General features: G+C 32.4%; 1 protein-coding gene across 1 annotated transcript in view; it reads right to left on the reverse strand.

The window, feature by feature from the left end:
- The window catches only part of Karl (lipocalin/cytosolic fatty acid-binding protein Karl), a 52,884-nt gene that overhangs the window by 23,717 nt on the left and 1,471 nt on the right, over positions 1 to 27,696 (reverse strand). The window contains exon 2 of the mRNA XM_075299672.1: positions 18,635 to 18,772. Coding sequence (XP_075155787.1) covers positions 18,635 to 18,772 — 138 coding nt within the window. The remainder of the gene's footprint in view (positions 1 to 18,634; positions 18,773 to 27,696) is intronic.

The raw sequence follows: 27,696 nt of genomic DNA on the forward strand, positions 1-27,696 counted from the left end.
CTATCATCTGGCCAAACTACTATATAAGGCGCCAGAATATAAACAAGTATATACGGCCGTAAGTTCGGCCAGGCCGAAGCTTATGTACCCTCCATCATGGATTGCGTAGAAACTTCTTCTAAACACTGCCATCCACAATCGAATTACTTAAGTTGCGGTAACGCTTGCCGATGGCAAGGTATCTTAAAACCTCCTAACACCATCTTCTAAATTGTATGTAAGTCCATACGTGGTATATATTAAATCAAAAAAGATCGATCCAATACGTATATAATTCAGTTTGACAAAGTAGACATAAAATTTTGACAAAATGTTCTACAGAAATAAAATTTTAACAAAATTTTCTATAGAAATAAAATTTTCACAAAATTTTCTATAGAAATAAAAATTTTGACAAAATATTCTATAGAAAGAAAATTTTGACAAAAATTTCTACAGAAATAAAATTTTAACAAAATTTTCTATAGAAATAAACTTTTGACAAAATTTTCTATAGAAATAAAATCTTGGTAGATTATTTGTGGCTCGAGTGGCAACCATGATTATGAACCGAATAAAATTTGAACAAAATTTTCTATAGAAATAAAATTTTGACAACATTTTCTATAGAAATAAAATTTTGAAAATGATGAAAATTTTATTATGAACCGAATAAAATTTTAACAAAATTTTCTCTAGAAATAAAATTTTGACAAAGTTTTCTATAGAAATAAAATTTTGATAAAATTTTCTAGAGAAATAAAATTTTGGTAGATTATTTTTGGCTCTAGTGGCAACCATGATTATGAACCGATATGGACCAATTTTTGTGTGATTGGACCAATTTTGGTATGGTTGTTAGCGACCATATACTAAGCCCCCCCCCCTTCCTAATTTGAACCGGATCGAATGAATTTTGCTCTTCCAAGAGGCTCCGGAGGTCAAATCTGGAGAACGTTTTATATGGGGGCTATATATAATTATGGACCGATATGGACCAATTCTGGCACGGTTGTTAAAGATCATATACTTACACCATGTTCCAAATTACAACCGGCTTGGATGAAATTTGCTTCTCTTGGAGACTTCGCAAGCCAAATCTGGGGATCGGTTTATATGGGGGCTATATATAATTATGAACCGATGTGAACCAATTTTTGCATGGTTGTTAGAGACCATATACCAACATCTTGTACCAAATTTCAGCCGGATCGGATGAAATTTGCTTCTCTTTGAGGCTCCGCAAGCCAAATCTGGGGATCGGTTTATATGGGGGTTATATATAATTATGGACCGATGTGGACCAATTTTTGTATGAATGTTAGAGACCATATACCAACACCATGTACCAAATTTCAGCCGCATCGGATGAAATATGCTTCTCTTAGAGGCTCCACAAGCCAAATCTGGGGATCGGTTTATATGGGGGCTATATATAATTAACGACCGATATGGACCAATTTTTGCATGGTTGTTAGAGACCACATACCAACACCATGTACCAAATTTCAGCCGGATCGGATAAAATTTGCTTCTCTTTTAGGCTCCGCAAGCCAAATCTGGGGATCGGTTTATATGGGGGCTATATATGATTATGGACCGATGTGGAACAATTTTTGCATGGTTGTTAGAGACCATATACCAACACCATGTACCAAATTTCAGCCGGATCGGATGAAATTTGCTTCTGTTTTAGGCTCCGCAAGCCAAATCTGGGGATCGGTTTATATGGGGGCTATATATAATTATGGACCGATGTGGCCCATTTTCAATACCATCCGACCTACATCGATAACAACTACTTGTGCCAAGTTTCAAGTCGATAGCTTGTTTCGTTCGGAAGTTAGCGTGATTTCAACAGACGGACGGACGGACGGACGGACGGACGGACATGCTTAGATCGACTCAGAATTTCACCACGACCCAGAATATATATACTTTATGGGGTCTTAGAGCAATATTTCGATGTGTTACAAACGGAATGACAAAGTTAATATACCCCCATCCTATGATGGAGGGTATAAAAAAAAATCTTGCAAAGAAATTGATTTTTGGACCTAAAAAGAAATGATGATGTTAAAACATGTCACTTTTTTTTTTGAAATTTAAATCAATGATGGTTTTATGCGAGGAACCCTGCTGATTATGGAAGGCCAAACATGAGGACAACTGGCTAGGAGACAGACAGCAAGCAACGTCGATGAAGTTGCCAATTATGATGTGTTACATTGATAATTTCATATGACCACTGACCACGATAAAACCACGCCATATCACGCACGATGCCAAGTCGTGTCATGTTAATGTACTATAATTTGGTTTCATTATTGTGACCCAGCAGAAGGACCGGAGAACAAAGAGATGGAGTAAGCAATTCGAACAAATCTAAACTGATTTTAAAATTTTATGTTATTTCCGACACGTTTTGCATTTGAACTAAGAATTGTAAATGTATCGATTTTTTAAAAAAAAAGAGCAGTTAATATTTTTTAAAAAATGGAGGTGCTACCATCTGGAATTACAATGGACTTTTATGTCTGTATTAAAGAACGATCAAACTGACCTTACACGAAAATGAAGGTTTTTAAAGATATTGACCCAATATTTCGATATTTTAGGAGCATCTTTCAGGGCAAATGTCCTTTAGTACATTTTCCATATAAATATTCCGAAATTTCAGCCCGCCTTCAAAATATGTGTTCTCATCCGTCCAGTTTTGTCCATTCATGCAATAAGCGAATACAGTTGCAGTACAACATTGTCGTCCAACTACCAAATATGATGGCAAGAGTTAAGATTGGCTGTAGTATGAATGAGGTTTCTGTTTTGTTTATAAATAATCGAACAATGAACCATCTGTCAATAACAGTTATTCATGGTTAGCGTGTGAGGAAGGTGAACATTGATCATCACCAGGCGGTAGTCAGAGGTGTATTCGTTTGATTGTTGGCGGTTATTACTACCAAATGATAGGATGTTAAGTGATGCCAATATTTTATGTAATTTGAAATGAGAATTTGAGTGAAGGCAAAATTTCACAAAAAAGTGGGATTTGTGAAATTTGAAAAACAAACGTTGTTTCAAATATTCCCTGAAGAAGATTGAGTCAAATGGTAAGATTCCCGTAGTTAAATTTTTATACATATCGATACTACATCAGAATCTGGATTTAAAAATGTTCTCCGTCTAAAAATAACATTTCGCTCTAGAAACATGTTTGGGGTGATCATAAAGGGTGATACGGTCAAAATTTGGTCAAGGGAAAACGCGTGTAAATCGGTGAAATCGTTTATTTAAAAAATCAAATTAAATTTCTTTTTCAAGTTCAATTAGTATAAAATTCAGGAAAAATATTCTGTTAGGCTTTCGCTTTTCCAAATCCGAATTGCCGGGCCTCACGCTTGACACCTGCCATCAGATTTTGTATAGCCACTTTGTCCACCTTCTTCGCCGCAGTTTTTTTGATCTTCTTTAGGTTCCGCTTGACAATAGCCCAGTATTTCTCAATTGGGCGGAGCTCTGGCGTGTTGGGAGGGTTCTTGTCCTTGGGAACCACCTGCACGTTGTTGGCAGCGTAGCACTCCATGGCCTTTTTACCGTATTGGCAAGATGCCAAATCCGGCCAAAACAGTACGGAACAACCGTGTTTCTTCAGGAAAGGCAGCAGACGTTTATTCAAACACTCTTTCACGTAAATTTCTTGGTTGACAGTCCCGGAAGCTATGAAAATGCAATTTCTATGAAATTTCAAGCCACAGGTACAGATGGCTTGCCAAACCAGATATTTCTTTGCGAACTTTGACAGTTTTATGTGCTTGAAAATATCTGCTACCTTTCCCCTTCCTTTTGCCGTATAAAACTCCTGTCCCGGAAGCTGCTTGTAGTCGGCTTTGACGTAGGTTTCGTCGTCCATTACCACGCAGTCAAACTTCGTCAGCATCGTCGTGTACAGCCTCCGGGATCGCGCTTTGGCCGTCGTATTTTGTTTATCATCGCGATTTGGAGTCACTACTTTCTTGTAAGTCGATAGTCCGGCTCGTTTTTTGGCTCGATGCACGGTTGTTGTCTCAGCGGCTTTCGGTTTTCGATTTCCCCCCGATCCAGACTTCCTGGCTGTCGGCAAACGTTCCCCAAACACTTTAATTACATTTGTAACGGTTGATTTGGCAAACTTTTAGCGATTTTGCCAGCTTTGCGTGCGAGTAGCTCGGATTTTCGCGATGCGCGAGCAAAATTTTGATACGCTGCTCTTCTTGCTTGGACGGCATTTTGACAACTGAAGTGTGAATTCCAAAATCAAAATAGGAGCAACATTCTACACACACACACCTTCAAAATGAGGGGTGTTCAGGTTTTTTAAATGCAAAATTGAAAGAAATAAATGCAAAATTGCGTGTATAATTGAGATCCCGAGGATTGTAGTGGCCATTCTTGGTTGACTCGTGCTGAGTACGGTGGTTCTGAATCATGTTGGAATGTCATGGCCTGCGGCCGAAACGTGTGTGTCCAGGTATACATGGCATCTATTTTAATTCCACACCATTACTATCGGCAGCGCTCGATCAATTTGTCAATTTGGAATGACAAAAGAAAACCGAATTGGGTAACTGGAAACTTTCGTGTAAGCGAAGCAACACGTTGGCTTTTTCCAGTCTAACTTGTTTTGTGAGCTATTGCACTTTTTGCACCTGCAATGGTATTAGTCCATGATCATTTTTCAATATGTGTTGCATCCATTCTCGCGGTATGTTCACGAGCAAGTTTTCTACCACTGCGGCGTGGTAGAAAATGATGAAATCTGACGTTCACTTTGCGGATAATTTCTGGTGACATAGAAATGTTGGAGTCCTCTAACGATAGCCACTTCTGGTTTTCCAGCAATCACATTATCACGTTCGAATTTCATCACGAATAACCGAATACCGAAAACGTTTTTATTTTGTTAGATTTTTTTGAATTTCTTCGAAAACTTGAAACTTTTAATACCAAAACAAAAAAAAAAAAAAAAAACAATTGTAACAAAATTTTAATTTTTGTAATAAAAAAAAAAATTTTGTAACAAAAATTTTTTTTTGGAATAAAACAAAAATAATAGAAATGTAACATTTTGTTATAAATATTATTTTTTTATCCCAAAAATAAAAATTTTGTAACAATTTGTTTTTTTTTCGTATAAAAAGTTTCAAATTTTCGAAGAGATTCAAAAAACTCAAACAAAAGAAAAACGATATTCGGTTATTCGTGATGAAATTCGAAAGTGATAATGTGATTGCTCGAAAACTAGAAGTGACTATCGTTAGTCGTTAGAAAATGTAACGATAGTCACTTCTAGTTTTCGAGCAATCACATTATCACTTTCGAATTTCATCACGAATAACCGAATATCGTTTTTCTTTTGTTTGAGTTTTTTGAATTTCTTCGAAAATTTGAAACTTTTTATACGAAAAAAAAACAAATTGTTACAAAATTTTTATTTTTGGGATAAAAAAATAATATTTGTAACAAAATGTTTATTTTTGGAATAAAAAAAAAAATAATGCTTTTAACAACATTTTTATTTTTGGAATAAAAAAAATGAATTTTTGAGTGAACAAGTAAGGAAAGTCTAAAGTCGGGCGGGACCGATTATATCATACCCTAAACCACCCTTACTGAATTAGTAATCATAAGCATTTGTGGGGTAACATTGATATAGATCTGGGAGATAAACCGCAGTTGCATATTTAAGAAAATTACGGGGTACATGTTTATGGATGCTTTGTCTCAATATGACTATAGCTCATAGTCAGTGTTGCCAGGGAAAATGTTCGGTTTACCCTACAAAGACAAAAAAGTTTCTACTTTCCCATACATTCCCAAACAATTTTCCCTACAAATTTTTTGGTTAAATTTAAACAAATTTTGCAAAACAAAAATGGTTGTAAGTACTTTATAATCTTAAAATATGAAAATGCAACGTATATAACCTAGAAAATAAATTTGTGTTACCACCACGGTTGTCACAGTTGGTAGAAATCTACCAAAAATAGTAATTTGTTTTTGTTAAATCTCTATAGAAATAAAATTTTGGAAAAAGTTTCTATAAACAATTTTTTGAGAAATTTTTCTATAGAAATAAAATTTTGATAATAAATAATATAGAAATAAAATTTTGAGAAAAAATTCCATAGAAATAAAATTTTGAGAAAAATTTTTATAGAAATAATATTTTGAAAAAAAAATATTTAGAAATACAATTTTGATAAAATCTTCTATAGAAATAAAATGTTGACAAAATTTTCTACAGGAATAAAGTTTTGACAAAAATTTCTATAAAAATATTTGTTTGGTAGATTTACCACAAATCTACTTCAAATTTTGTTAGAATGTTTTTGGCACGAGGTGTAACTGTTGTTGATCAAGCCATGGCGACTTCTAATTTCCACCTTTAGAGCCAACAAAATGTAAACATTATTACAAATTGTGTTGAGTGAAAATGTCCCTACATTGTGACCTACGTTCTACGCTAAATATTAGAAAAAACCTACATATAGGGAATTTCCCCTACTTCTAGCAATACTGGCTGTAGTTGATATTGCACCTACGGTATGCCACTAATATTGAGTCCATTATTAAAAAAGAGAAATTCGATCAATTAGTGTGGGGGATAAATCCAAATTTGTAAAAATCGAGCAATATTCGTATGTCGGAGCTACAAGTACGTATAAATACGATCGGCAGGTACATAAAAATTTGAAATTTGAGTAACATTGGTTAATAAATAAAAGTACTATGGCCAAATTAGGGAAAATCGAGCGATGCATGTATATGGAAGCTATATGTAAATATGAACCAATTTGCATAATATTTTATTAGTTAAGATTAAGATTAGTTAAGAACTAGAGGTGTGCGCGTGACACGAAGTTTTCGTGACACGCGTGATTCACGCGTGAGTCACGTGTTTCGTGAATGAAATTTTGACCAAATGTCGTGAATGTGCGTGAATGGGACTGAACAAAAATGTGTTGTGCGTGATCGTGCGTGAACATCCAATTCTGTTCGTGTATGTGCGTGAGTAAATTTTTTTCAAAATCACGCTCACGAAAAAATTCACGCTCACGACAAAATTCACGTTCACGAAGGAATTCACATTCACGAAAATTTCACACTCACGACGAAATTCACGTTCACGACAAAATTCACGTTCACGAAAAAATTCACGCTCACGACAAACTTCACGCTCACGAAGAAATTCACATTCACGACCAAATTCACGTTCACGAAGAAATTCACGTTCACGAAAAAATTCACGTTCACGAAAAAGTTCACGTTCACGACCAAATTCACGTTCACGAAGAAATTCACATTCACGAAAAATTCACGCTAACGATGACATTCACATTCACGATAAAATTCACATAAATGTCACATAAAAGTGACAATCTCGATAAAGTTTTATTTTTAAATAAAAACATTTAACTCGTGTAATACTGTTTTTATCAGTGCTGGACGCATATTTACTGTAGACAAACTTATCTATAAAGGTACATAAATTTATGTATTAAACTTTAAAATTCTTAAGTACATTTAAAATGTATGTATTCTTCCAAAAGTAATATTTTAATAAAAATTAAAAGTATAAGAAAATATCAATTGGAATATCTTTTTGATCTTGTTTTGTTCGTAGGCCGACGCATTTGCGTTGTAATCGTCATATGCGTATGTGACTTACTTTTTATGCTCGTTTGATTTTTCGTTCGTGTAAAATAATTTCTTTCTGATTCAATCATCATTAAATCAATTACTTTTTTAATTAAAATGTCTTAAATCACGAATATGGTATTATCAATAACAGAATTAATGAGAAACAAGAAGCCTTGTTTTATTAAGCAATAATTGATTTCTTCCGGTACTTTCAATGAACTTTTTAACTGGTTTTGGTCGAAACTCAATTAATTTTTTAATTGAGGCAATAATTATTTATTGTATTGTTTACTTATTTATAATTAATGGTTTCTTCAATGAAATAATTTATGGCAATTTTACAAGAGTTTACTACTTGTTTACTCTTATTTGCTTTCTGATTATAATTATAATTGGATTTTTTTCTTTACACCAAAAAAAAAAAATTAGTAAATATTTCCAATTGAAAAGTTGATTGGAATTGAAAACGTAATCAATTAATTAAGTAACTTGTTAATCAAAATAAATAATAAAGCCAACTAAGAAAATTATTCCAAATAAAAAATAACAATTTTCGTAAATAATTGGTTTCATTGGATCACTAAATTTTGGCGTAGACCTGAAAAAATAATTCTATATAGTATAATTATAATATATGCAATTGTAATATAATAAAAAATAAAATAAGTAAACAATAACACTATAAATCATTGATTGCCTCAATTAAAAATGAATTAACTTTTTCGGACAAAATCAATTCAAATTTTAATTGAATTTATAATTAATATAATTATAATTAATTTTTAAGCCCGATCGTCCTCAAATTTGACACAGGGACATTTTTTGGGACAGAGACAATCGCTATTGATTTTGGAAAAATCGGTTCAGATTTAGATATAGCTGTCATATATATCTATCACCGATCTGGTCATAACTGGCGTATTTATCAACCAATGTCCTTCAAATTCCGTACATACTAATATATAATATTTTAGAAGTCTCGAAAAACATGCAAAATTTCAGCCAAATCGGTTCAGATTTAGATATAGCTCCCACATATATCTTTCGTCCGATTTAGACTCATATGGCAACAGAGACTAAAGTTTAATACCGAATTTTGTGAAATTTTGCACAGAGAGTATAATTAATATTATAGCAATGTTTGGTAAAGTTGATTGAAATCGGTTTAGATTTAGATATAGCTCCCATATATATCTTTCGTCCGATTTGGACCAATATGGCCTCAAAAGCCAGAGTTTTGCCCCGACTTGCTTCAAATTTTGCATTGTGTGTTAAATTTGGTTAATATGGGTTCAGATTTAGATATAGCTCCCATATATATCTTTCGGCCGATTTACACTCATATGACCACGTGGGGCAAAAATATAGTGCCATTTACGTGAAATTTTTCAGAGATTGCAGAATTATTATGCTGACTATACATTTCAAATTTAGTCAAAATCGGTTTAGATGATATGTAGCTCCCATATATACGTACACCAGAATGGGGGAAATATGAAAGACTGTTTCATATTTTAGACACATTTTCAATGGGATTTTCCTCCAATTGACACGATAATTTCCACAGATTTGGTTCAGGTTTGGTTTTACATCGTGAACGTTCGTGAATAATACTGTGAATCGTGAATGAACGTGAGTAAGATTCATAGTTCGTGAACGAGCGTGTCTTGCATTTTACATCGTGAGCGTGCGTGAATAGTAGTTATGAATCGTGAATGTGCGTGAGTAAGTTGAATAGTTCGTGAACGAGCGTGAGTTACATTTTACAACGTGAGGGCGCGTGAATAGTTTTTATGAATCGTGAATGTGCATGAGTAAGTTTCATAGTTCGTGAACGAGCGTGAGTTGCATTTTACATCGTGAGCGTGCGTGAATAGTTTTTATAAATCGTGAGTGAACGTGCGTGAGTAGTTTTTCCGAATCGTGAGTGTTCGTGAATAAGTTTGTTGCTCGTGAACGTGCGTGAGTTGATATTTCCCATCGTGAGCGTGCGGTAGTAACTATTCTGCACTCGTGAGTGGGGCGTGAATGTTTATCTTTGTAGGATTTTTTTCGTGAACGTGCGTGAGTATGAATCAATAAAAACCTTCGTGCGTGAGTGTTACGAATTCATTCGTGAGCGTGCGTGAGTGTGAGAAATTCAAAAACGGGCGTGCGTGATTGTGCGTGAATGTTACAAATTCATTCGTGAGCGTGCGTGAATGTGAGCAATTCTAAAACGGGCGTGCGTGATCGTGCGTGAATGAAATTTTGAATTTTTGAGCGTGCGTGAGCGTGCGTGAAAAATCCCTCACGCGCACACCTCTATTAAGAACTGAGGTCTATATGTTCAAACATAAGGTTATTAGGGGAAAAATTTTCAAAATCGGGCGATACATATATGGGAGCTATATCTACATCTGAAGCGATTTCGATGAAATTTTGCACATACCGTTAGTACTATAGAGGACTGGCTCTAGCCAACTTTGAGTAAGATCGGTTAATAAATAAGGGTTCTATGGCCAATTTTGGGAAAATCGGGCTATACATATATATGAGAGCTATATCTAAATCTGAACCGATTTCGATGATTTTTTGCACATATAGTTAGTGCTATAGAAGACTACATTTAGCCAAATTTGAGTAAGATCGGTTGATAAATAAGGGTTTTATGGCCAAATTTAGAAAAATCGGGCGGTACATATATATGGGAGCTATAGCTAAATCTGAACCGATTTCGATGATTTTTTGCACATATAGTTAGTGCTATAGAAGACTATATTTAGCCAAATTTTAGTAAAATCGGTTGATAAATAAGGGTTTTATGGCCAAATTTAGAAAAATCGGGCGATACATATATATGAGAGCTATATCTAAATCTGAACCGATTTGGATGAAATTTTGCAGACTTGAAGGGCGATAGAAAAGATTACCTCTTGCAAAATTTGGTGACGATCCGTTTGAAAATAAGCGCAACGTGACCCCATTTGTCGAAATCGGGCGATACATATATATGGGAGCTATATCTAAATTTGATCCGATTTCTTCCAAATTCAATAGCGTTCGTCCTTGTGCCCAAAAAATTGTGCCCTGTACCAAATTTCATCAAAATCGGTTAATAATTGCGACCGGAATCCTGTGAACAACAAATACATGGACAGACGGACGGACGGACGGACACCAAGCGCTAGATCGACTCAGGAGGTGATTCTGAGTCGATCGGTATATATTTTATGGGGTCTAAAATCAATATTTCTGGTAGACACATTTTTTGGCCGATCAAACTTATTATACCCTGACCACTATGTGGTTTAGGGTATAAACAGTCCATTTCGTTTGATATAAACTGTTTTTTAACTTTAATAAGACGCAGGGATTGAACCAACAACCCTTTGTGTGCAAGACGGAAATGCTTACCATTGCTCCACGGTGGCCAACTAAAGGTATGTTTCTGTCAAATAAACTGTCTTTACAACGGTTCGTGGGCGCCGAAAACTATGCTTTATAAATGTAACTGCTTGACTGTTTGCGTTGCTTGGGCGTTGATGGCTACAGCGATAATTGCCTGTTGATGACAACAAAAGCTACATAGCCCAGTGGATAGTGTGTTGGCTTACAAACTGTGGGATCCGCAGTTCGATTCTCGGTCCACGCGAAAGGTAAAATTAAAAAAAAAATTATAAAATCGAAAATTTTCTTCTATATCGTTTGTATAACATAAGAAGTATATACAGCTGTAAGTTCGGCTGGGCCGAATCTTAAATACCCACCACCATGAATAAAATACAAAAGTTTTATGGTCTTAAAATAATTCCAGATTTAAAATCTTATGCAAATTGGATAAACACTACGGTTTCTATAAGCCCAAGAAGTAAAATCGGGAGATAGGTCTATATGGAGATATACCAAACCATGGACCAATACACACCATTTTCGGTACATGTATTTGAGGTCCTACAGTACCTCTAGATTTCCAATTTCATGCATATTGGATAAAAACTACGGTTTCTATAAGCCCAAGAAGTAAAATCTGGAGATCGGTCTATATGGGGAATATACCAAAACATGGACCAATATACGCCATTTTCGGTACATGTATTTGTGGTCCGACAATACCTCTAGATTTCCAATTTCATGCATACTGGATAAAAACTACGGATTCCAGAAGCCCAAGAAGTAAAATGTGGAGATCGGTCTATATGGGGGCTATATCAAAATACGGACCGATACTCACTATTTTCGGCATACCGTTTTATGGTCCTAAAATACCTCTAGATTTCCAATTTCAGGCAAATTGGATAAAATCGACGGATTCTAGAAGCCCAATAAGTAAAATCGGGAGATCGGTCTATATGGGGGCTATACCAAAACATGGACCGATACTCACCATTTCCAGCACACCACTTTGTGGTCATAAAATACCTCTAGATTTCCAATTTTAGGCATATTGGATAAAAACTACGGTTTCTATAAGCCCAAGAAGTAAAATCTGGAGATCGGTCTATATGGGGGCTATATCAAAACATGGGCCGATACTCACTATTTTTGGCATACCTTTTTATGGTCCTAAAATACCTCTAGATTTCCAATTTCAGGCAAATTGGATAAAAACTACCGATTCTAGAAGCCCAAGAAGTAAAATCGGGAGATCGGTCTATATGGGGGCTATACCAAAACATGGACCGATACTCACCATTTTAGGCACACCTCTTTATGGTCCGAAAATATCCCTAGATTTCAAATTTCAGGCAAATTGTCTAAAAAATTGTCTAAAATCGGAAGGTCGATTTATATGCACGCACAGAAAAACCATGTTTGGGCATGGTTGCCGCATCCATTTAATGCTTATCTAGAGCAAGTAATTGTCGCGAAAACCATGTATTTTGTCTTTGTAAAAATAGCGGAGAAAATGTATGGTGACAATTAGCATTTGAATGGTTCTCAAATACCGCAAACATGTTCTATCATTTAAATGATAGAATTTGAGACCATTAAATGGTCGGGAAAATCATGACCATTCAATTTTTTTACTCTTTTACAGGGAAAAAAGTATTTTTATAGGTTAAGTATAGACATGTCTAGAACCATTACATGGCCATAAAGACCATTTACATTTTTTTCGTGACCATTTAATTTTTAATTTTTTTTGCAGCGAAAAGAATTTTATAAAAACATTGAGATACACACGATTTTCATTTTGCGCGTCAGTCGTGTGTTGTTTGTTTCTTGGAATGGACGGAGAATACGGATTTACTGTGTTTTGTGTTAATTTATTTATTCAGAAGTGGCACGTGGTTTTATGTGAACACAAAAAAGGAAAGTGTAATTGAAAAAATTTACCTGTTTTTTGTTCTGCATTTTGCTATATGGTTCATTTATTTTTATTTGCAGTTACATGATGTCTGCGTTTGTACATTTGATGAGCACGAAGTAAATATGGAATGATTACTTATTGTTGAAATTAAACCAAAATAGAGTGTGTAAAAATATGTGATGTTTGCTTGCACGACTTTATAAATACAAATAAACAATGAATTAGTATATAAATAAAAAATAAAAACAAATAAATATAGTTAATTTTGTGTTTTCTATTCTCAAGTGGCGTCCTTTTTTCGACGATGAAAAAAGTTTTTTCATAGAGATCAAAACATTTTAGGTTGTGACCATGTTCTTTTAACTGGAAGAAAAACATTTTTGACGAATACCATAACATTTTCGATCGTGACCATTGTCTTTTAATGGAAACAAAATTCTTTTTATCAATATAATAACATTTTACATGAGGACAATTTTATTTTTCTTAGAACCATGTTCACTGAGCCAACATGGTTGCAGGTTAAAATGTTACATGGTCGCCGCAAAAATAGCTGCTATCATATTATTGTGCTCTTCGAATATGATTGTGACAATCATGTTTCTTTTCTGCGTGTGGGGACTATATCAAAACCTGGACCGATATAGCCCATCTTCGAACTTGACCTGCCTGCAGACAAAAGACGAGTTTGTGCAAAACTTCAGTACTATTGCTTCATTATTGAAGATTGTAGCGTGATTACAATAGACAGACAGCCAGACAGACGGACATGGTTATATCGTCTTAGAATTTCTCCCTGATCAAGAATATATATACTTTATATAGTCGGAAATCGACATTTCGATGTGTTACAAACGGAATGACAAGCTTATTATACCCCCGTCACCATTCTATGGTGGTGGGTATAAAAATATGGTAAGAACTAAAAAAACTCATCGTAATTAAAAAGAAATGTGGGAAGATGTAATTAGTCAGATAAGAAAAAAATTGAGTCAGTCTTAATGAAATTGTTTTTACATACTGGATCAACGTTTATCACAAAATGTATATACTTTTCTTCCAAACAAACTTCCTTAAAGCAAAAAGCAAATGGGAAACGATATGTATTTGTCTAAAATTTCGTTTGGGAGGAAAGAATTATTGTTTTGCGTGTTGAAATGAGAAGAATCATCCACATCATATGTGATGTAGGGTTTATCTCCAATATTTATTTTAATAATACCCCTCAAATGCTTAGGATTATTTAGTAGTTTAGGGTCATGTTTTAGTCGGCCCATTCCGACATTCTACTTTACTTACTTGTTGATGATGTTGTTACCAACTTTTTCTTTTGAGTATAGATGCAACTCTCAATATTGGGAATTAATTAATTTCATCCTGTATATACATTTTTGTATTCTCCCTCCACTACATTTTATCCACTGGCGTTGTGAAGGCACTTCCCGAAAACACTACAATAGCCATATTCATTCCAAAATCCCACACCCAAAATATTTAAAATTCTTCTTATTGCTCAAGTCGAAATGAGCATCATATAATAGTGATGGTGGTGGTGGTGGAAAGCATTCCTCATTTTTTCATTTTCAATAAACATGAACATTGAATTTCCATTGAAGTTGATGTTGTATGCTGAAGTACGTCAGCATATTGCCCAGACGCAGGCGCACACATGGAGATGTGAGTACATAAGCAATTTTCGCTTTTCATTGAAATGCAAATTGGGCTGCTCAATTCAATCCCACCAAACTATAAATGAAAGGTGCCTCAACCACAACAATGACTATGGTATCAACGAAGATGACCCTTTTCTTTCCAGGAAATATGTAAAGGAACTATAGTTAGGCATTGGGTATGTTGCAACCATCGAGTCGAGTACTTTCTGTAGTTGGTCATCATCAACTCAACATTCTTTTGGGCTGCCACAAACATATAATATTATAATCATTGCCATGAGATGTTGACTCTGTTTGTATACACTTGAAAAATTTATAAAAAATAGCTTAAGTTGCTTAGCAATCATTTCTGCACAGTAATAATAGCGTAGTTCTGAGTTTGAGCCTGGATTTGTGGATGAAATTAAAAAAAAAAAAAAAAAACAAGTATATACGGCCGTAAGTTCGGCCAGGCCGAATCTTATTTACCCTCCACCATGGGTTCTACTAAAGATTGTCATCCACAATGGAATTACTTGGGTTGCGGTAACACTTGCCGGTGGAAGGTATCTTAAAACTTCTTAACACCGTCTTCTAAATTGTAAGTTAGTCCATACGGGGGTATATATTAAACAAAAAATGGCCGTATATAATTCAGTTTGACAAAATTTTCTATAGAAATAAACATTTTCTTTAGAAATAAAGTTTTGACAAAATTTTCTACAGAAATAAAATGTTAACCAAATTTTCTATAGAAATAAAATTTTGACAAAATTTTCTACAGAAATAAAATGTTGACCAAATTTTCTATCGAAATAAAATTTTGACCAAATTTTCTATAGAAATAAAATTTTGACAAAAATTTCTATAGTAATAAAATTTTTACAAAATTTTCTTTAGAAATAAAATTTTGATAAAATTTTTCTATAGAAATAAAATTTTCTATAAAATTTTCTATAAAAATAAAATGTTGACCAAATTTTCTATAGAAATAAAAATTTGATAAAATTTTCTATAGAAATAAAATTTTGAAAAAATTCGTTTTATTTTGTTATTGTTGGCTTTTTTTTTTTCTTTAATCATTGTTGTTGTTTTCGATTTCAGCTTAAAGCCATGCATTGACTAAACTACAAGTGTAGCTTAACCAACAGAGGAAAATAAAATTTTCTATAGAAATAAAATTTTGACAAAATTTTCTATAGAAATAAAATCTTGACAAAATTTTCCATAGAAATAAAAATTTGACGAATTTTTCCATAGAAATAAAATTTTGACAAAATTTTCTATAGAAATAAAATTTTTGTAGATTTTTTTTGGGTCGAGGAGCTACCGTGGTGCAATGGTTAGCATGCCCGCCTTGCATACACAAGGTCGTGGGTTCGATTCCTGCTTCGACCGAACACCAAAAAGTTTTTCAGCGGTGGATTATCACACCTCAGTAATGCTGGTGACATTTCTGAGGGTTTCAAAGCTTCTCTAAGTGGTTTCATTGCAATGTGGAACGCCGTTCGGACTCGGCTATAAAAAGGAGGTCCCTTGTCATTGAGCTTAACATGGAATCGAGCAGCACTCAGTGATAAGAGAGAAGTTCACCAATGTGGTATCACAATGGACTGAATAGTCTAAGTGAGCCTGATATATCGGTCTGCCACCTAACCTAACCTAACCTTGGGTCGAGTGGCAATCATGATTATGAACCGATATGGTCCAAGTTTTGTTTGATTGAGGATCGGCTATATATAACTACAGACAGATATGGACCATTTTTGGCACGGTTGTTAGCGGCCACATAATTTTAACCGAATCGGATGAATTTTGATCCTCCAAGTGGCTCCGGAGGTCAAATCTGGGAATCGATTTATATGGGGGCTATATATAATTATGAACTTTATATAATTATGAACCGATATGGACCAGTTTTTGCATGGTTCTTAGAGACCACGTACCAAATTTCAACCGGGTCTGATTAATTTTGCTCCTCCAAGAGGTTCCGGAGGTCAAATCTGGGGATCGATTTATAAGGGGCTATATATAATTATATATAATTATATGGACCAATTTTTGGATGGTGATTAGAGACCATATACTTACACCACGTACCAAATTTCAACCGAATCGGATAAAATTTCCTCCTCCAAGAGGCTCCAGAGGTCAAATCGGTTTATATGGCGGCTATATACAATTTTGAACCGATATGGACCAATTTTGGCATGGCTATTAGAGACCATATACCAACATGACGTAGGTTAGGTTAAAGTGGCAGCCCGATTAAGATTCAGGCTCACTTAGACTATTCAGCCCATTGTGATAATGTTGTACATGACGTACAACATTTCATCCAAATCGGATGAATTTGTTCCTCCAACAGGCTCTCGAGGTCAAAGGGATCGATTTATATGGGGGCTATATATAATTATGGACCGTTATGGACCAATTTTTGCATGGTGGTTAGAGACCATATAGTAACACCACGTACTAAATTTCAACCGAATCGGGTGAATTTTACTCCTTCAAGATGCTCCGGAGCTCAAATCTGGGGATCGGTTTATATGGGGGCTATTCATAATTATGGATCGATAATGACCAACTTTTTGCGTGGCTATTAGAGACCATATACTAATACGACGTACCAAATTTCACACGGATCGGATGAACTTTGGTCTTCCAAGAGGCTCCTGAGTTCAAATCTGTTGATCGATTTATATGGGGGCTATATATAATTATGGACCGATATGGACCAATTTTTGTATGGTTGTTAGATACCACATCCATATATCTCCTACCAAATTTCAACCGGATCGGATGAATTTTGCTCCTCCAAGAGGTTCCGGAGGTCAAATCTGGGGATCGTTTTATATGGGGGCTATATATAATTATGGACCGATATGGACCAATTTTTGCATGGTTGTTAGATACCTTATCCATTTGATTGTTTGTTCCTCCAACAGGCTCCCGTGGTCAAATCTGGGGATCGATTTATATGGGGGCTATATATAATTATGGATATGGACCAATTTTTGAATGGTTGTTAGATACCAAAAGTGGCCCAATATGGCCAATTTGCAATACCATTCGACCTACATCAATAACCACTACTTGTGCCAAGTTTCAAGTCGATAGCTTTTTCGTTCGGAAGTTAGCGTGATTTCAAAAGACGGACGGACGTGGCTAGATCGACCCAAAAATTCCCTACGACCTAGAATATATATACTTTGTGGGGTCTTAGGTCAATTAATTAATTTAATTAATTAGTTTACCCCCATCCTATGGTGGAGGATATAAAAATAATTTTTGAAATATCATAGTTGCTCCCACAATGATGGGATCTGAAAAAAATCATGGGTACGTGAGAGAGATATAGGCAAGATTACATTATATTTTTTCGTATGGCATTATCTCTCTGAATAAAATTCTCTTTACCGCTAGGCACATTAACCTTGTCCAACTTTTCTTCCAGTGCTAATGCATAGCACTTTCGTTCATCTCTACCGATGGGCAAAGAGGATGTATGCAACCAAGAGATGTTTTGTCGCCATTGCATCTAGTACTTGATGGCATAAAGCGCTCCTCTGAATATATATGTGTGTGTATGTGTAACTGTGTGCGTTTAGATAGCTGTCTTCTTTCGTTTTTGGTATTTGTCAAGTGAAAGTTGTTGTCTGGATGTGTGGCAATGTTACATGCCGCAAATGAGAAAATTTCACTTGTGCTTATGCGCGAATGCGCGTGCGCGGCGGAAACCAGTTCCTTTTTGTTCTTAACTGCATTTTTCTTACTTTCCGCCAATCGTTAAGAAACCTACACACATGTGCATACAAACACAGGAACATGAATACAAAAAAAAAATGTAATTACATTTTTCTGTTGTCCATCTTCCAATCGCCGTATGTACGATGATAGGACGTGGGTTGGATGAGCTATACCAGTTGCATTATGTGTAAAGGACTTTATCTCAGATTTTTTTTGTAATGAAGATCTATGTATTGGTGCCTATGTGTCAATACCATACCGGTATATAGGTACTTACGTGCTGATCATCACTGGTGAAGGTGAAATAACTCCGCATACAAGCATATTCGGGTAGTTCTTCAGTGGAGGCATAATATTGAACAACATACCAATTACCCATCATGGGTTCCAAATCAAAATTGCGCAGAGCACGTACCTGAAATTTGAAAATGAAATTACTAAGCAGTTGGCATAAAACAGCAGAATATACTTTCGATGATAAATTTTACAGCATACATCTTAATCAGGAACATGTTATACCACTTGTATTGGATTTTAAATGTTCTCTTCGATTGTGGATACCTTAATGATAATGCACAGATCGGTTCCTAAAGGGATTGTTAATTTCAATTTCATTCCATTCTGTAAGCGACCTACATTTTTTCATTTTTGTGTTTAGTGAAGGAAATATTCAGAAGATTTTATTATGCCAAAAAATCCCTTGATCTGTTTTATCAAGTAGCTTGATTTCCAATGAGTATGTGCACATCTTTAGCACTTCAAGACATCAGTTGGTGAATGAATATTTTCGCATTGAAATTAACAGTGCTACAGATTCCCATAGGCAATAATTCATTGCTGCTGCTCGATATATAAATCATATCTCAAGGGTTGACTTCTGGAGCCTCCGGGAGGAGCAAATTTCATCCGACCCGTTGAAATATGGCACGTAATGATAGTATATGTGTTCTAACGACCTTGGTCCATATCGGCCCATAATTAGACAAAAATAGTTATAATTTGAAATTGAACATTGAACTTTCTGAGATTTCCACAATACTTTGTTAAAGCAAGGAAAAAGTAATGATCGTAGAAAAAAAAAATAACTCAAAGTAAAGAAAAAAGCATACCGTTTAGTTTGTACTGAGTTGTACGGTCATTGAACTTTATACCCACGAACTAATAATGTTTTTTGCAACAAAAATAAGTTTTTCTTTGTATGTTAAGTTGGGTTTTGGAAAGCTAAGAACTTTAGATCCCGATTGCGACGAAATATAAGGAAAAGAGCAAGATTTCTTCGGATGTCTGTTTGAACCAAGGAAATAAAATTTTGTAAAAATTTTCTATAAAAATAAAATTTTGGCAAAATTTTCTATAGAAAGAAAATTTTAACATATTGACTATAGAAATAAAGTTTTGACAACATTTTCTATAGAAATAACATTTCGACAACATTTTTTATAGAAATAACATAAAATGTTGACCAAATTTTCTACAGAAATAAAATTTATACAATATTTTCTAAACAAATAAAATTTTGACAAAGTTTTCTATAGAAATAAAATTTTCTATAGAACGAGAATGAACGAGGCTATAGAAATACAATTTTGCAAAAATTTTTCTATAGAAATAACATTTTGAAAAAAATTTTGTATAGAAATAAAATTTAGGGACAATTTACTATAGAAATAAAATGTTGAGAAAATTTTCTATAGAAATAAAATTTTGACAAAATATTCTAAAGAAATAAAATTTTGATAAAATTTTCTACAGAAATTAAAATCGTGGCAAATTGTCTATTGAAATAAAATTTTGGCAAAATTTTCTATGGAAATAAAATTTTGACAAAATATTCTATAGAAATAAAATTTTAACAAAATATTCTAAAGAAAAAAAATTTGGACAAAATTTTCTATAGAAATAAAATTTTGACAATATTTTCTATAGAAATAAAAGTTTGAGAAAATGTTCTATAGAAACAAAATTTTGAGAAAATTTTCTATAGAAATAAAAAATTTTCTATAGAACGAGGTATGACAAAATTTTCTATAGAAATAAAATTTTGACAAAATTTTCTATAGAAATAAAATTTTGACAAAATTTTCTATAGAAATAAAATTTTGACAAAATTTTCTATAGAAATAAAATTTTAACAAAATTTTCTATAGAAATAAAATTTTAACAAAATTTTCTATAGAAATGATTTGCTATCAAATTTTAACAAAATTTTCTTTAGAAATAACATTTTGACAGAACTTTCTATAGATATAAAATTTTGACAACATTTTCTACAGAAATAAAATTTTGTATAGAAATAAAATTTTTAAGAAATTTTCTATAGAATTAAAATGTTGACAAAATTTCGTATAGAAATAAAATGTTGACAAAATTTTCTATAGAAATAAAATTTTAACAAAATTTTCTATAAAAATAAAATTTTGACAAAATTTTCTATAGAAATAAAATTTTGACAAAATTTTCTATAGAAATAAAATGTTGACAAAATTATCTATAGAAATAAAATTTTAACAAAATTTTCTATAGAAACAAAATTTTGAGAAAATTTTCTATAGAGCGAGGTATGACAAAATTTTCTATAGAAATAAAATTTTGACAAAATTTTCTATAGAAATAAAATTTTGACAAAATTATCTATAGAAATAAAATTTTAACAAAATTTTCTATAGTAATAAAATTTTAACAAAATTTTCTATAGAAATAATTTGCTATAAAATTTTAACAAGATTTTCTATAGAAATAACATTTTGACAAAACTTTCCATAGATATAAAATGTTGACGAAATTTTCTATAGGATTAATATATTGACAAAATTTCGTATAGAAATAAAATTTTGACAAAACTGTCTATAGAAAAAACATTTGACACAATTTTCTATAGAAATAAAATTTTGGAAAAATTTCTAATAGAAATAAAATGTAGATAAAATTTCCTATAGAAATAAATTGTTGACAAATTTTTCTATAGAAATAAAATTTTGACAAAATTTTCTACAGAAATAAAATTTTAACAAAATATTCTATAGAAATAAAATTTTGACAAAATTTTCTATAAGAATAAAATTTTAACAATTTTGTCTATAGTAATAAAAGTTTGAGAAAATGTTCTATAGAAACATAATTTTGAGAAAATTTTCTATAGGAATAACACATTTTCTATAGAACGAGGTATGACAAAGTTTTCTATAGAAATAATCTTGTAACAAAATTTTCTAGAGAAATAAAATTTTGACAAAATTATCTATAGAAATAAAATTTTAACAAAATTTTCTATAGAAATAGTTTTCTATAAAATTTTTCTATAGAAATATTTTTTTAAAAAATTTTAACAAAATTTTTTATAGAAATAAAATTTTGACAAAACTGTCTATAGATATAAAATTGTGACAAAATTTTCTATAAAAATAAAATTTTGTATAGATATAAAATTTTGACAAAATTTCCTATAGAAATAAAATATTGACAAAATTTTCTATAGTAATAAAATGTTGAAAAATTTTTCTATAGAAATAAAATTTTGACAACATTTTCTCTTGAAATAAAATTTTGACAAAATTATCGAAATAACTAATGTTCTGTAAAATTTTCTATAGAAATATTTTTTTATAAAATTTTAACAAAATTTTCTATAGAAATAAAATTTTGACAAAACTGTTTGACAAAATTCTCTATAGAAATAAAATTTTGACGAAATTTCCTATAGAAATAAAATGTTGACAAAATTTCCTATAAAAATAAAATGCTGACAAATTATTCTATAGAAATAAAATTGTGAGAAAATTTTCTATAGAAATAAAATTTTGACAAAATTATCTAGAGAAATAAAATAATTTGCTATAAAATTTTAACAAAATTTTTTATAAAAATAAAATTTTGACAAAACTGTCTATAGATATAAAATTTTGACAAAATTCTCTATAGAAATAAAATTTTGATGAAATTTTCTATAGAAAATAGAAAATAAAATTTTGACAAAACTGCCTATAGATATAAAATTGTGACCAAATTTTCCATAGAAATAAAATTTTGTATACAACAACATTTTATATACAACATTTCTTATAGAAATAAAATATTGACAAAAGTTCCTATAGAAATAAAATCTTGACAAATTTTTCTATATAAATAAAATTTTGACAAAATTTTCTATAGAAATAAAATTTTGACAAAATTATCTATAGAAATAAAATTTTAACAAAATTTTCTATAGAAATAATTTTCTGTAGAAATAATTTTTTATAAAATTCTGACAAAACTGTCTATAGATAGAAATAAAATTTTGTATAGAAATAAAATTTTGACGAAATTTTCTATAGAATTAAAATGCTGATAAAATTTCGTATAGAAATAAAATTTTGACAAAACTGTCTATAGAAAAAATACATGACAACATTTTTTATAGAAATAAAATTGGCAAAATTTCCTATAGCATAAAATGTTTACAAAATTTCCTATAGAAGTAATTTGTTGACAAATTTTTCTATAGAAATAAAGTTTTGACGACATTTTCTATAGAAATAAAATTTTGACAAAATTTTTTATAGAAATAAAATTATGCAAAATAAGCGTTTTATTTTGTAGTTTTTTGGTGAAATTTTCCCCAAATTTTAGTAGATTATTTTTGGCTCGAGTGGCAACTCACGGGGTCGATCCTGAGCATTATTGCCAAAGACACCATGTGTCTATTTCGTCTCCCTCTGGGTGTTGCAAACATACATATGTACCAACTTATAATACCCATTTTTTAAGCTAGATGTTATATATATTGTTGTGATTGGATTCAAACTGCTATTAAATCACAGCCAAAACCGGTGTCCATAATTGCTTTATTAGGGCTTATCTAAAGGCGGATCCTACGAAACGGTCCCAGGACAGCAGGTTAGGTTAGGTTAGGTGGCAGCCCGATGTATCAGGCTCACTTAGACTATTCAGTCCATTGTGATACCACATTGGTGAACTTCTCTCTTATCACTGAGTGCTGCCCGATTCCATGTTAAGCTCAATGACAATGTCACCAGCATTACTGAGGTGGGATAATCCACCGTTGAAAAAGTTTTTGGTGTTCGGTCGAAGCAGGAATCGAACCCACGACCTCGTGTATGCAAGGCGGGCATGCTAACCATTGCACCACGGTGGCTCCCCACACACAAAAAAATTTCACGAAAATTTTTCCAATTAAAATTTTAATTGAGTTTTAAAAAATGTTCAATTAAAAATTTAATTGATTCAACAAATTTTTTAATTGAAACAAAAATCAATCACAAAAATAATGGAATCAATTAATTTTTTAATTGGATCAATTAACTTTTTAATTGACCTTCAATTAATTTTTTAATTGATACTATCATTTCTGTGATTGAAGACATTTCAATTAAAAAATTAATTGGATCAATTAATTTCGTGATTGAATCAGAAAAAAATTTTTTTGTGTGCAGGACAGCAATTTTGGGTTTAAGTCATAATTCCAAACCCGTTTGACCAGAACGGGGACTTGTCCATACACACCAGGGACTAGTCTTGTACTGGTCCCCGCAAACTTTTTTTAATAAACATTGACGCAAATATTTAGGGTGGCTTGGATACAAAATAATGAGCTGTCAGTAAGACATATAACAAGTGTGTGAACTTCATTGTGAACACAATGCAGGATTTTTTCAAATGGTTGAGAATTTATTTCGCTAAAAATTTGTAAGAAACTGATAAATCGCCAGCCACAACTTTTCTTATATTTTTGGCATAATACGAATACCGCGACGAAAAAAATGGCTCGTAGTTTAACTCAATCCGCTATTCGACCCAATGTTTGGCTTCCTCAAAGGAAGTAGTGACTACTTCAAGTAGCATTTCCTTCCCCAAATAAGAGAAAATATCCAAAACACCTTCAATAATCAAACATTGGGTATTTTATACAGGAAATTTAATCTATAGATAATGTTCTTGAAAGTTGGCAACTCTGGCAATCATTACTGCCATCCCATTTCAAGTACATTATACAGATGTCGCTAGCTAAAATAGAAAAATGTCTGGCAATTTGTCTTGACAAAAAAATATTCATCGTCATTAAAACTAAACCAATTTCTATGAAAAATGTAACATTTTATAGAATATTTTACATACATGCCTGTTGGCAATGCCAAATATGAAACTTTCACAGTACATTTTATGTGTTTTTGGTTTTTGTGTCTAGCGAAAAATGAATGGATGGATGGATGAAACCAAATGGAATCTTATTTAAAATTCCAAGCATGTGTTTCGTGTGTGGAATCTCAGAATATTTGAAAATAGAAAGTGACCAATATTAAATTGTTCTGCACTTGCTGTCCATCATCGTCATCGTCATCATCATCATGCAGCCGGGTCTTTCTCTAATAAATCAATTTGGTAGCAAACCAAACATACACATAGTCAAATGTATGTGGTGCAAACTTTCTTCTTCTTCCGTCATTGTAGCTCATCGCATCGCGTCAATTGAGTGAGCATCGAGACGTGATCAATGATCAAGGTGATGGTGTTTGCCTGTTTCATGATTCCAGTCCAAAAACAAAAAAACCAACAAAACCAACCACCAGACCACAGAGTCTAAACTACAACAATAGCAACACCATAGGATAGTCATATCCATCAATGTTTGCATTCTGAAACTCTTGTAAAAATATAAATAAATCCATAAATCTCATCCCCAATAAATGGGAATGAATTAATTTTATAGGAGGCGCTTTGATCGCGTTTAAATATTCCAAGGAAGATTAAAGAGCAAATACACAAATCACTTAAATGTAAAGTTTTGGAATTTCGAACCAAAGAACATTGCAAGCGAAGAATAATGTCGAAGAATCAGCAGCAGTTTGAACCGATGCGCCTGTTGAAGTAGCACACTACAATGGAAATAAAAACTTAGCGCTGCGTCAAAACACCCCATAAAAATCTCATCAATATGCAGCACCTCAAACATTTATCAAGTGTTGGCGACATATAAACAATTCAACGTCATTGGCGTATGTAGTCAATACGGAAAATGTAATCAGTCTAAAATTAAAATTTTAGGATTGTTATATGATTTTCTTTTGCTGTGCTTTTCTTCTACAGAAAATAATTTGTCAACATTTTTCAAAATTTTATTTCTATAGAAAATTTCGTCAAAATTTTATTTCTACAGAAAATTTCGTCAAAATTTTATTTCTATAGAAAATGTTGTCAAAATTTTATTTCCATAGAAAATTTGGTCAAAATTGTATTTCTATAGAAAAATTTGTATATTTTTTGTCTATAGAAATTTTTTTTTCAAAATTTTATTTCTATAGAAAATTTTGTCAAAATTGTATTTCTATTGAAAATTTTGTCATACCTCGTTCTATAGAAAATTTTGTTAAAATTTTATTTCTATAGAAAATTTTTGCAAAATTTTTTTTCTATAAAAAATTTTATTTTTACAAAAAAATTTTGCAAAACTTTTTTTCTATAGAAAATTTTGTCAAGTTTTTATTTCTATATAGAATATTTTGTCAAAATTTTATTTCTCTATAGAAAATTTTGTCAAAATTTTATTTCTATAGAAAGTTTTGTCAAAAAATAATTTCTATAGAAAATTTTGTCAAAATTTTATTTCTATAGAATTTTTTTCTAAATTTTATTTCTATGTATGATATCTTTATAGACTCCATAAAGTATATATATTCTGGGTCGTGGTGAAATTTTGAGTCGATCTGAGCATGTCCGTCCGTACGCCCGACCGTCTGTTAAAATCACGCTAACTTCAAAATGAAACAAGTTATCGACTTGAAACTTGGCATAAGTAGTTGTCGTTGATGTAGGTTGGATGGTATTGCAAATGGGTCATATCGGACCATTTTAGGTATAGCCCCCATATAAACCGACCTCTAGATTTGGCTTGCGGAGCCTCTTGGAGGAGCAAAATTCATTCGATCCGGTTGGGACGCGGTGTTAGTATATGGTATCTAACAACCGTGCAAAAATTTGTCGATTTCGGTCCATAATTATATATAGCCCTCATATAAACCGATCCCCAGATTTGACCTCCGGAGCCTGTTGGAGGAGCAAAATTAATCCGATCCTGTTGAAATTTGGTACGTGGTGTAAGTATATGGTCTCTAACAACCGTGCAAAAATTGGTCAGTATCGGTTCATAATTATATATAGCCCCCATATAAACCGATCCCCAGATTTGACCTACGGAACCTCTTGAAGGAGCAAAATTCATCCGATCCGGTTGATTTTTGGTACGTGGTGTTAGTATATGGTCTCTAACAATCATGCAAATATTGGTCCATATCGGTCCATAATTATATATAGCCCTCATATAAATCGATCCCCAGATTTGACAAAATTTTTTATAGAAAGAAAATATTGACAAAATTTTCTATAGAAATATAATTTTAACAAAATTTTTTATAGAAATAAAATTTTAATAAAATTTTGACAAAATTTTTTATAGAAATAAAATTTTAACAAAATTTTCTATAGAAATAAAATTTTGACAAAATTTTCTATAGCAATAAAGTTTTGACAAAATTTTCTATAGAAATGAAATTTTAACAAAATTTTCTATAGAAATAAAATTTTAACAAACTTTTTTATAGAAATAAAATTTTGACAAAATTTTCTATGGAAATAAAATTTTGACAATAGTTTCTATAGAAATAAAATTTTGGTAGATTATTTTTGGCTCGAGTGGCAACCATGATTATGAACCAATATGGACCAATTTTTGTGTGATTGGAGATCGGCTATATATAACTATAGACCGATATGGACCAATTTTGGTATGGCTGTTAGCGGCCATATACTAACACCACATTCCAAATTTGAACCAGATCGAATAAATAAAAGAGGCTCCGGAGTTCAAATCTGGAGAACGGTTTATATGGGGGCTATATACAATTATGGCACGATATGGACCAATTCTGACAAGGTTGTTAGAGACCATATACTAACACCATGTTCCAAATTTCAACCGGATGGGATGAAATTTGCTTCTCTTAAAGGCTCCGCAAGCCAAATCTGGGGATCGGTTTATATGGGGGCTATATATATTTATGAACCGATGTGGACCAATTTTTGCATGGTTGTTAGAGACCATATACCAACATCATGTACCAAATTTCTGCCAGATCGGATGAAATTTGCTTTTCTTAGAGGCTCCGCAAGCCAAATCTGGGGATCGGTTTATATGGGGGCTATATATAATTATGGACCGATATGGACCAATTTTTGCATGGTTGTTAGAGACCATATACCAAAACCATGTACCAAATTTAAGCCGGATCGGATGAAATATGCTTCTCTTTGAGGCCCCGCAAACCAAATCTGGGGATCGGTTTATAT

This window comes from Haematobia irritans, chromosome 3 (assembly GCF_050003625.1).
Source record: "Haematobia irritans isolate KBUSLIRL chromosome 3, ASM5000362v1, whole genome shotgun sequence".
Taxonomy (NCBI): Eukaryota; Metazoa; Arthropoda; class Insecta; order Diptera; family Muscidae; genus Haematobia; species Haematobia irritans.